The 12,538-nt window shown below is 40.8% G+C and overlaps 1 protein-coding gene across 1 annotated transcript in view; it reads right to left on the bottom strand.

Annotated features, from left to right (window-relative positions):
- The window catches only part of LOC123517361, a 38,115-nt gene that overhangs the window by 4,147 nt on the left and 21,430 nt on the right, over positions 1–12,538 (bottom strand). The window contains 10 exon segments of the mRNA XM_045277374.1: positions 29–206; positions 5,827–5,951; positions 6,149–6,320; positions 6,465–6,583; positions 7,307–7,828; positions 8,006–8,168; positions 8,441–8,583; positions 8,639–8,642; positions 8,961–9,218; positions 9,473–9,613. Of these exon segments, the coding sequence (XP_045133309.1) occupies positions 29–206; positions 5,827–5,951; positions 6,149–6,320; positions 6,465–6,583; positions 7,307–7,828; positions 8,006–8,168; positions 8,441–8,583; positions 8,639–8,642; positions 8,961–9,218; positions 9,473–9,613 (1,825 nt within the window).

Genomic DNA, 12,538 nt, shown 5'->3' with positions numbered 1-12,538 from the left:
AGTATAACCAATTGGACAAATTGACTACAGAGAATACACTGGAAGGGATAGGGACACTTTAATACCTTGGGCGTAGACAGCCAGCAGGAGGATGCAGAATGCCGGAAGCACCCCGTTGAGGCCAAACTTCTGCTCCATTCTTGGTCCTGTTGCTCTGAGGCAGTCGATGACTCTGCATTAGTCCCTCTGGTCTGGCTCTTATATACCTGAAGGGATATAGGTGTCGTCAGGCGTGCTAAGGAAGGAATAATCCGCACCAGACGTTTTGATCTTTCGTCAATGTATTACGTAACCTTGGTGTATAGCTGTGAAATTCATGCTTATGCTTACAGCCGTTATCATTGCGTCAGGAAAAACAGAGAGCCGTTAAATCCTTCAGAAACACCTGCGTCACATGATTGATTAAACGAATCACCTGTGGTTCTACGACATTGGTCGTATTTCTTGTCTTTATTTATCATGTGTCATGGTACATAGGTTTTTGAAGTCGTAGTTTCAGTTGTAAATACTAAATTAAAGGGTTAATGGAATAAATCAACTGTTGTGATAGCATTGTAACAGTCATTAATAAATTACAATCGAGTATGATTTTGATTCCACAGATCGTGGTAAGTACGTAAGCACACTCTGGAAGGAAGAGGCCTTGCATGGTACAAACAAAAAGGTAATTCCCTCTACAATAGATGTGATGATACGATGTGGTCAGTGCTTGATGTTCCAATTTTTTGTCTTATGGCCCTGTATTAATTTCTTTCTTTATTTTAAATGATTTTTATTCTGTATCAGGTCTTAAGAGTTGAGTTGTCACATGTTTGCACTGCCAGTGAAAGTCCAACCTAAAGGCACATGAGGAAGACACAAAACAGACAACGCTGGATCCTGGAACACTGACCAAGTCAGTGTCTTGGGCACATAACGAGTGATTCCAGATATCTGATTCAGCGAAGTCAGCGCTTTGGTTACGATGTGAACAACACAAGATGTACTATTCTGGGAACAGTACTCCCTTACTTGCAAACATTCATATTTCTATCTATCTATCTATCTATCTATCTATCTATCTATCTATCTATCTATCTATCTATCTATATATATATATATATATATATATATATATATATATATATATATATATATATATATATATATATATTATATTTGGTATAACTCCTAAGATCACTCCCAATTTCCTTGAGAAAAGCCAGTCTTATCTCACGTTATTGTCACAGAGGATTGCTCTTATCGACATGACGCATAACAAGTAAAGTACTTCTTAAAACTAATCAACCACTTTGTTACTTCATAATGCGTTTATGATTCTTAACACTTGAGGTTTTGTTAAAATACTGTTTTCTTAATGCATCTGCTAGGGTCACATAGTGTAGGAAAGTTTAACACATGCGCTCTCTCTCTCTCTCTCTCTCACACACACACACACACACGTGTGTGTTGTGGGGAGAAGAGGGCGAGTATGGCTCTTGCTTTCAGACAGAACGCAACGCAAGATAATTAATTCTACGGCGATCTCTCATGTGTCAAACGAGACGCGTTCCGGCCTAAAAATTACAGTGAGAGTATATCTTAGAGTTGTAGAGCGAATCACTATTACGGTCCAGCATCAAGTGTAATTTTTCGCTATCAATGAGTTCTCAGCGGCGTTCAGTCCAACATATTCAAGAGGAAGTTCATTTCTTGTTTTTTCCGATTCTTTTTTCTATATTCTCAAATTTATCATGGTGAACGTTAACGATTTAGGTTGTGAGCGATCCACTGCTGCTTACTTTGTTGCAAGGCTTCACCAAAATTCCAAGAAATTTCACGTGCGCGCACACACACAAACACACACAATTTTTCAGTATTGTGATTATTCAGGAAAGCCGGAACGCTACCACACAGTTGCACCAAGCAGCAGCCTTCTGCCTGGAGTAGTGAGTCTTGTGATGTCTCCTCCGCGCTCCACATCATTCCTTACCTGAAGGCTGACGGAATCTCTTTTGCTTCAAACTAGTTATTGAAGTCTCGGAGATACTTACAAGCTTTAGACTCGTTATTTAGAGTTGAGGCAAATTCTTATGACGGAGCACGTAACAAAACTGGTGAATTAAACACACACACAAAGAAGAACTTCAAGTAAAACAAACGTTTAATTCGAGATAATAGTGTGTGAATCCTCCACATCATTTATCGAAACATTCCTGAAACAATTTTTTTTCCTCTTAATAAATTTAATGGATTGGCAGTTAGAAGGCCCTTCTTAATTACATAACTATGTGTGTAATTGAGAGTTTAATTTTTCATTTTCTAGGCTGTTCCACGATATGTATATATATATATATATATATATATATATATATATATATATATATATATATATATATATATATATATATATATATATATATATATATATATATATGTAATCATTCACTAAATAGACAATTTGCTTGCTGATTCCAATAACGAACAAGTTTGAGATATCATGAACTGAGCAAATCATATTATCCTGTATGTAAGTAGATTGGATGGCGTTCCTTGTGAAAATTTTATAAAATGATCATAATCAATGACAAATCAAGGTGCTGAATGAATGAATCATGTTTTTGTTGCATACACTACTGTACACTAAAGGTGTGAGATGTACACTGCCTGGCCACGAAACCACCGAGAGCATCAGTGCATTCAAAATGATGGAGTTGAGTTGTCTCGTGGTCAGGCGGGGAGAAGCAAACTCATACATAACATCATAGCAATAGCGACCGACTAATGTTTTGTTTGATCTCAAAAGAATTCTGTCACTCTAACACAAAAATCTTAATTTACTCTTTGCATTGGATTTCTTGGCTGCCCAGCATTTTTCACTCTCCGTTGACACTAGTTTACTCAATCCTATTTTTCCTGCTCTCTACAGAACCACTGATATGCAGATAAGACCTGACAACACCATACATAAACAAATGATTCATCGATTAACATAAAAATATTGTACACTGATTAAGAAGTCGATAGAGATAATTTCTAAGAGTCAAATCTGGTTAAGTGAAGAAAGCCTTCTTAAAACTGTTACTATAACCTTACTTATACAGTATATTATAACATAAGGTGCGTGCGTTGTGTGTATCTCTCTCTCTCTCTCTTTCATTATATATATATATATATATATATATATATATATATATATATATATATATATATATATATATATATATATATATATATATATATATATATATATATTGCCAGAAGGTAAAAAAATGATAATTAAATGGCTGATGTTTATTTAATGAAATCTAATAACATAATGAATAGTTGACAACTTACAATTCAGAAACAACAAGTCTTTATGATATTTTAGTATAGTAGAACAATAAAAAACTACAAACAATCTTATGAACACCTTTTCATACATATATATATTTTTTTTATATATTCGGCTAAAATTCGTCATCTTGTCATCATATTTAAGAACTGAGATCCGTTTAGCTTTTAACAGCATGACACACTAAATGGAAGCTAGAGACGATCCCAGTGGTCAGCAGAGAGAAGAGGTGCATGCTGCGTGAATGTCTTCGATCTTCAGGCTTTCCTCGTGGTGTCCAGTACACACACAATCTGCTTTGGATGGCAATGAAAGCAGTTATGAAGTTTAATGCATACAGGGAGTCATTTAATTTCTTGTAGATCTTCAATTCGGTTCGGTGGAATATGCTGAATCACAGATAACAGTAGATCTGGATTTGACACGGACTGCGGAGCCGCGCCGCCACTGCAGTAACGTACCCAAAGCGGTCGACTGGTAGTACGCGGCAGCTGACTGTTAAAGTTATAATTTTGTAAAGTTTTATACAGTATAAGGTGCATTTTTTAAGGAAATGCTAATCATTACTAAATACCACAGCAGTGGGAAGGCGTGTGCATTTGTGGAGGCATTGAGGTGCACCAGATTAAGGCTCGGCTGACCTCTACCTGGAGGAAACATTATTATTATTATTATTATTATTATATTATTATTATTATGTGTGGCAAGTTGTATACACCCATGTCTACTGCGAATGAGCCATTTTAAAATATCAGGCGAGCAGTGAGACGGCCAACTGTTTAGCCAACGGACAGTAGTCACTCAAGTCACTCGGTTCAAGTCAGTCGTGCTAGGGATACCGCTGCAGCCAAAGAGTGAGGGGTTATAATTAATACGTGCATGTTCAGGCATTTTGACATATCTGTGGAGACAATGAAACAGTGAAATGTGAATGCTGTTGAAAGAGTTTTGTCCAACAATGGATTTACAGTGAAAGTGTGAAGAGCTTGTGTGGTGGCTCACATGAAAATGTTATTATGCGTGTGTGTGATGCAGTTGCTGGTGATGTCACTGTGCAGTGAGTAATGAAGTACAGTGAGGTGAATAAGGAGTGAACATTGTGAGTGGTGTAATGCACACAGATTTAACATTGTTAGTGGTGTATCCAACCGTGACGTGTGTAGGGTGACGCTGAGTGTTGTATGCGGAGTTAAGTCAGTGGTACAGTGGAGAAGAACTGCTAGTGGTGACTTGAGGCGTACAATGTGAAACACTACAGTGAAATATAATGAGAGGTCACACAAAATGGCAGAGTGAGAGGCTGTAACTGGGACGTAATCCGAGACGCGTGCAACTGGTGGCAGTGACTGCAGTTATGACATCTGGTGCCATATAGATAGTCAGTTTGGGAAAAGATAGTGACACTGGTGAAGAACAGTGACATGTTATTGACATCACTGTGACGTGGAAGTGTACTGTGGAGTGCTGTTAAGTGTTAAACTCACCTGATTACTAACGTGACTGCAACAAACCGATGAATGATTAATAGTGACTAGAATGGTAGGAAACAATGCCTAGGCAGTGACTGATAGTGACTACTGCGATATATTTCTTCGCGTTAATAATGTAAAAAAAAATAAAGCCGCCTACGCGCTTTGTAAATAGTCTTCCTAGAAAAGAAAAAAGTTGCATTTTGTTAATGAAATTATATAGAGTACGCTAGTGCAACATCTGTGACATATATAAGGGTGGGATAGTAAGACACCAACAGTGATGTCCACGCCAAGCGCAAACCTGGTGTCGCCACAGGAGGTAACACACGGTCACAGAGTGATGACAAGAGGCGTAAACTCACAGGTGTGAAGAAGAGATGAGCAAGTGGACAGCCAAAATCATGTAAAGTAATTTATAAGTGATGCAAAATTTTTATTTTGTGTTTGAAATACAGCTGTAAGCTTAAAGTTGTATTTAAACATGCACCTGGTACTATATAAATTCTCGTGTTTGACTCGTATAACTGAGCGGTACAATGACACGGTTGTATGGATTTAGATATCGCTTTCAGGCATTGAATTAAACACAGTTAGCTTGCTTCACAGTGATTTTCATAGATTCATGTTGGCTAGGAGCTGAGATTTCGAGGTTTGAAATTTAAGGTCCGTTCTCCGGCTTTGGGTACGTTACTGCAGCGCGGCGATTTTCGTGTCAAATCAAGATCTACTGTTATCTGTGACTGAATATATTTTGAGCCTTAGTGAATATTTGTAAATGAAACATTCACATCATTAACGGTTTGTTGACGATACGTGGAAATAGTCTAGCATTATATTTGAAATTTTGCTTAAAAAACAAATCAAGAATGGTTTCCTTTTTCCTGAACCTTAAAAGAGTCAAGCAAAAGTTCATCTGACTACACGCAATAAGCATGGCCTATGGTCATGAAGGAGTGACTGAAAGATATGCTGCCTAACAATTCAGTATTTCCACTGTAGTGTTGAACATACCTGCAATGACTCTCTCACCTTGGGTTAGTGGTGGGGACGACGGCGGATGGGCATGGTGCAGTTCACGAACTGAGGCAGATCGCACGACTTCTTGTCTTGGTTCCAGTACAAACCCTCGGGACAGTCCAGCTTAACTGGAACTCCTTCATCGCCTGGAAAATTATGCAATTTCACGGTTTGAGGTTGCATACATAAAAGTCATTCATTGTGAGAAAACTGTGGCATTCAATGCATCTGTAAGTTGAGATCCTTCATCATATGACAAGAAGTCATACACATTTTTCTTTAACTTATAAAAAAAAAAAGAAAAACTAAGCAAGAAGAGCTGGACACTTGAAGGATTTCTTACAGTGATAATAAGAGGAGCAGACTTCAGAGGGATAGTAACAGTCGCAGAGACAGACTGGTGGTGGCTCGGTGACGATGCATTCCGGGTACATGTCAGCATACACACACGTGTCGAAGTCAGGGTGGAACACGAGTCCCTCTGAACACTTGTGGTAGCTCATTGACTTATCCTCCTGAGGAAGAAAAGAAATCTGTCAGGCAGGCACACCCTCTCATTGCAGGTCTGGACAAATCTGCTCTAAGGAAAACAAGCTTTCGGGGGATAGATAACCTTTCACCGAAACCAAATGGATGTTATTGAGCAAACAGATACATACATCACAGTAATAGTAGGAGGTGCAGTCGTCAGCAGGTTTGTGGCAACACTCGCAGTCACACATAGGGTTGGGTGTGGGTTGTGTGGCATTGGGGGCTGGTGTGGTTGGGGCAGGTGTGGGAATCTCACAGATGTGGTCTGGTCCAGAGGTGCAACCCGCTGACTGTGGCCAGTCGCACACCTTGTAAAGGAAAAACATGCCCTGATTACACACAAGTGCGGCATCACTGAGGCCTACGGCATTCTTATCACTAAAGAACCACGGATTGGAAACCTTAATCCGAGTTAAATATGATATGATTTGGCAATCAAATGTGCTGGAAGACAAAAAGGGTACCTTCAGCAGTGGGTTGAAGTGTAGACCAGCGGGACAGTCCTTCACGTAAGGGATGTTATGGTCACAGTGTACCCATTTCCCGCACTTCTGAGGGTGTGGAAGAGTCCTTGTGCAGCGGGCATGCAACGTCACACACAGAGCCTCCTGGTGTTGTGACTGGAGCCTTGGTGGTGGTGGTGGTGGTGGTGGTTTAGGCGTGGTGATGACGGGGTGAACGCACTTGCCATCAGGACCCACGTAGCTGCCGGTGATGCAAGGTGTAATGGCTTCGTGGTCACAGGTGAGGAGCCACTGGTTCCAAATAGTGCCCTTGGGACACGGCATTTCCTGAGGCCCGTACGGGGCGCACTGGATGAATTTCCTGCAGTCTGTAGGATGAGGGAAGTACTGCTGACCTCCGGAGCAATCCACGCATGGGAATGGTGACACTGTTGTGGTAGTGATGGGTTTAGGTGTGGTGGTGGTGGTGGTGGTAGTAGTTGTAGGAGGAGGTGGAGACGTAGTGGTAGGTTTAGGTGTGGTGGTGGTAGTGGTGGTTGGTTTAGGTGTGGTGGTGGTGGTGGTTGGTTCAGGTGTGGTGGTGGTGGTGGTGGTGGTTGGTTCAGGTGTGGTTGTGGTGGTGGTAGTAGTTGTAGGAGGAGGAGGTGGAGACGTAGTGGTAGGTTTAGGTGTGGTGGTGGTGGTGGTGGTTGGTTCAGGTGTGGTGGTGGTGGTGGTGGTTGGTTTAGGTGTGGTGGTGGTAGTGGTGGTTGGTTTAGGTGTGGTGGTGGTGGTGGTGGTGGTGGTGGTGGTGGTTGGTTTAGGTGTGGTGGTGGTGGTGGTGGTCGGTTGAGGTGTGGTTGTTGTGGTGGTGGTGGTGGTCGGTTGAGGTGTGGTTGTTGTGGTGGTGGTGGTGGTCGGTTGAGGTGTGGTAGTGGTGGTTGGCGGGCGCGGTGTGGTTTGATGGCAGTGCAGGCCGCACACATTGGTTTCAGGGTTGAAGAACAGACCGTCAGGACAGTATTTCTTCTCCGGCTCTCCGTCCTTGCCTGTCGAAATGTTTTCGCTTTAGAAATGGAGCTGAATGTTGCTTGTTTGCAATGATTTGTATTTCGGTGATTCTCTCTCTCTCTCTCTCTCTCTCTCTCTCTCTCTCTCTCTCTCTCTCTCTCTCTCTCTCTCTCTCTCTCTCTCATTAGGCACAAGGTGAATGATGGGCGACTCACAATCGTAGAAGGCGTTGCATTCTCCCTCCACGGGGTAGCGACAGTCACACTCACAAACGGGCGGGGGCGTGGGACACTGGTAGTTGCTTGGGAAGTCGCAGTTTTCAATATGAGGATTGAACACAAGACCATCTGAACACTCCCTCACAACAGCTTCGCCGCTCTGAGGGCAGAAGTCGGTGAGAGGTTAGGAGCAGCAAGGTAAAAGTAAAGCAGACGTGGGCATTTGTGTGTTTTCTTTAACTCATCTCGGCAAAAGATTTCTTTCATGGCTATTATTTACATGGGTGACCGTTCTACTCCGGCAGTGCAACAGGTCTGTAATACAAATGTACTGAAAAATTGATGTTGGGGATTGCAGTTGCTGAACGTTAATGTTAATTAATGATGAGCCAATGTGGAACTGTACAGTAGACCGGCAGACCGACACAATACCTGGACACACTCGTAGTACTTGGTGCAAACGTCGTGGGGCTTGAGGCAACAGTCACAGTCACACTCCACTGACGACTCCAGGAACCTGACGACTCTGAGGAGTCTGAGGAGTCTGAGGACTCTGAGGAGCCGAACAAGTCGAGCTTGAGGCGAGTTTTCGGGTCACTGGTTTCGAGGGAACACCCAGACTTCACTAACCGCGCTGTGATGTTGCACTGAAATGTTAAAATATTGGGGATAATTGCATCACTACCGGTAATATCAACGTAAAAAGGACACACACACACACACATGCACGCACGTAAACACACACACACACACACACACACACACACACACACACACACACACACACACACACACACACAGTCCATGTTTAACCACCGCACATGCCTTTTGTTACAGATACTAGAACTAACTCTCCTCTGAATTGCTATACACAATTCACTGATGGTCTTCGCAACAGCGGTGCTGGAGACGCACCACGACGTGCTGATTAAGTCACAGGTACTCCACTCACCTGGGCCAGTCGGGGATAGTCGCAGCGCCTCATTTCCGGGTTGTAGTCAAGGCCTTCCGGACACTGCTTGATGGTAACGGCTCCATGCGAACACTTGACGTAACTGTCGCAGTTAGTCGGGTGGGCAAAAAAGCCGGCGGGAGTCGGACAGGAGAGACTTGGACACACCTGCAGACCTGTACGTGAGCAAGAGTGCCCCTTCATGTCATGTCTTTTTGAAGTCATCCATCTGTGCTTCATGATACAGTCACTACCACACTTGTAAGGCAAGTCAGATGACACTGTTTATCAGAAAGAGCTATCGAAAAACGACTAATTAATATATATGTTATTCGTTCTTATCACACACACACACACACACACACACACACAGTCCCTTAAACAACACCTTTCATTAGTGAGTTAAGTGTAAATACTCAGAGTTTTTTGTCCTACAAGGCGTCGTACAGTATAACCAATTGGACAAATTGACTACAGAGAATACACTGGAAGGGATAGGGACACTTTAATACCTTGGGCGTAGACAGCCAGCAGGAGGATGCAGAATGCCGGAAGCACCCCGTTGAGGCCAAACTTCTGCTCCATTCTTGGTCCTGTTGCTCTGAGGCAGTCGATGACTCTGCATTAGTCCCTCTGGTCTGGCTCTTATATACCTGAAGGGATATAGGTGTCGTCAGGCGTGCTAAGGAAGGAATAATCCGCACCAGACGTGTTGATCTTTCGTCAATGTATTAGGTAACCTTGGTGTATAGCTGTGAAATTCATGCTTATGCTTACAGCCGTTATCATTGCGTCAGGAAAAACAGAGAGCCGTTAAATCCTTCAGAAACACCTGCGTCACATGATTGATTAAACGAATCACCTGTGGTTCTCCGACATTGGTCGTATTTCTTGTCTTTATTTATCATGTGTCATGGTACATAGGTTTTTGAAGTCGTAGTTTCAGTTGTAAATACTAAATTAAAGGGTTAATGGAATAAATCAACTGTTGTGATAGCATTGTAACAGTCATTAATAAATTACAATCGAGTATGATTTTGATTCCACAGATCGTGGTAAGTACGTAAGCACACTCTGGAAGGAAGAGGCCTTGCATGGTACAAACAAAAAGGTAATTCCCTCTACAATAGATGTGATGATACGATGTGGTCAGTGCTTGATGTTCCAATTTTTTGTCTTATGGCCCTGTATTAATTTCTTTCTTTATTTTAAATGATTTTTATTCTGTATCAGGTCTTAAGAGTTGAGTTGTCACATGTTTGCACTGCCAGTGAAAGTCCAACCTAAAGGCACATGAGGAAGACACAAAACAGACAACGCTGGATCCTGGAACACTGACCAAGTCAGTATCTTGGGCACATAACGAGTGATTCCAGATATCTGATTCAGCGAAGTCAGCGCTTTGGTTACGATGTGAACAACACAAGATGTACTATTCTGGGAACAGTACTCCCTTACTTGCAAACATTCATATTTCTATCTATCTATCTATCTATCTATCTATCTATCTATCTATCTATCTATCTATCTATATATATATATATATATATATATATATATATATATATATATATATATATATATATATATATATATATTTGGTATAACTCCTAAGATCACTCCCAATTTCCTTGAGAAAAAGCCAGTCTTATCTCACGTTATTGTCACAGAGGATTGCTCTTATCGACATGACACATAACAAGTAAAGTACTTCTTAAAACTAATCAACCACTTTGTTACTTCATAATGCGTTTATGATTCTTAACACTTGAGGTTTTGTTAAAATACTGTTTTCTTAATGCATCTGCTAGGGTCACATAGTGTAGGAAAGTTTAACACATGCGCTCTCTCTCTCTCTCTCTCTCTCACACACACACACACACACACACACACACACGTGTGTGTTGTGGGGAGAAGAGGGCGGGTATGGCTCTTGCTTCCAGACAGAACGCAACGCAAGATAATTAATTCTACGGCGATCTCTCATGTGTCAAACGAGACGCGTTCCGGCCTGAAAATTACAGTGAGAGTATATCTTAGAGTTGTAGAGCGAATCACTATTACGGTCCAGCATCAAGTGTAATTTTTCGCTATCAATGAGTTCTCAGCGGCGTTCAGTCCAACATATTCAAGAGGAAGTTCATTTCTTGTTTTTTCCGATTCTTTTTTCTATATTCTCAAATTTATCATGGTGAACGTTAACGATTTAGGTTGTGAGCGATCCACTGCTGCTTACTTTGTTGCAAGGCTTCACCAAAATTCCAAGAAATTTCACGTGCGCGCACACACACAAACACACACAATTTTTCAGTATTGTGATTATTCAGGAAAGCCGGAACGCTACCACACAGTTGCACCAAGCAGCAGCCTTCTGCCTGGAGTAGTGAGTCTTGTGATGTCTCCTCCGCGCTCCACATCATTCCTTACCTGAAGGCTGACGGAATCTCTTTTGCTTCAAACTAGTTATTGAAGTCTCGGAGATACTTACAAGCTTTAGACTCGTTATTTAGAGTTGAGGCAAATTCTTATGACGGAGCACGTAACAAAACTGGTGAATTAAACAAACACACAAAGAAGAACTTCAAGTAAAACAAACGTTTAATTCGAGATAATAGTGTGTGAATCCTCCACATCATTTATCGAAACATTCCTGAAACAATTTTTTTTCCTCTTAATAAATTTAATGGATTGGCAGTTAGAAGGCCCTTCTTAATTACATAACTATGTGTGTAATTGAGAGTTTAATTTTTCATTTTCTAGGCTGTTCCACGATATGTATATATATATATATATATATATATATATATATATATATATATATATATATATATATATATATATATATATAATCATTCACTAAATAGACAATTTGCTTGCTGATTCCAATAACGAACAAGTTTGAGATATCATGAACTGAGCAAATCATATTATCCTGTATGTAAGTAGATTGGATGACGTTCCTTGTGAAAATTTTATAAAATGACCATAATCAATGACAAATCAAGGTGCTGAATAAATGAATCATGTTTTTGTTGCATACACTACTGTACACTAAAGGTGTGAGATGTACACTGCCTGGCCACGAAACCACCGAGAGCATCAGTGCATTCAAAATGATGGAGTTGAGTTGTCTCGTGGTCAGGCGGGGAGAAGCAAACTCATACATAATATCATAGCAATAGCGACCGACTAATGTTTTGTTTGATCTCATAAGAATTCTGTCACTCTAACACAAAAATCTTAATTTACTCTTTGCATTGGATTTCTTGGCTGCCCAGCATTTTTCACTCTCCGTTGACACTAGTTTACTCAATCCTATTTTTCCTGCTCTCTACAGAACCACTGATATGCAGATAAGACCTGACAACACCATACATAAACAAATGATTCATCGATTAACATAAAAATATTGTACACTGATTAAGAAGTCGATAGAGATAATTTCTAAGAGTCAAATCTGGTTAAGTGAAGAAAGCCTTCTTAAAACTGTTACTATAACCTTACTTATACAGTATATTATAACATAAGGTGCGTGCGTTGTGTCTCTCTCTCTCTCTTCATCATATATATATATATAT

Source organism: Portunus trituberculatus, chromosome 42 (genome assembly GCF_017591435.1).
Source record: "Portunus trituberculatus isolate SZX2019 chromosome 42, ASM1759143v1, whole genome shotgun sequence".
Taxonomy (NCBI): domain Eukaryota; kingdom Metazoa; phylum Arthropoda; class Malacostraca; order Decapoda; family Portunidae; genus Portunus; species Portunus trituberculatus.
Note: the sequence above shows the minus strand (reverse complement) of the source record. Positions and strands in the feature narration are given on the sequence as shown.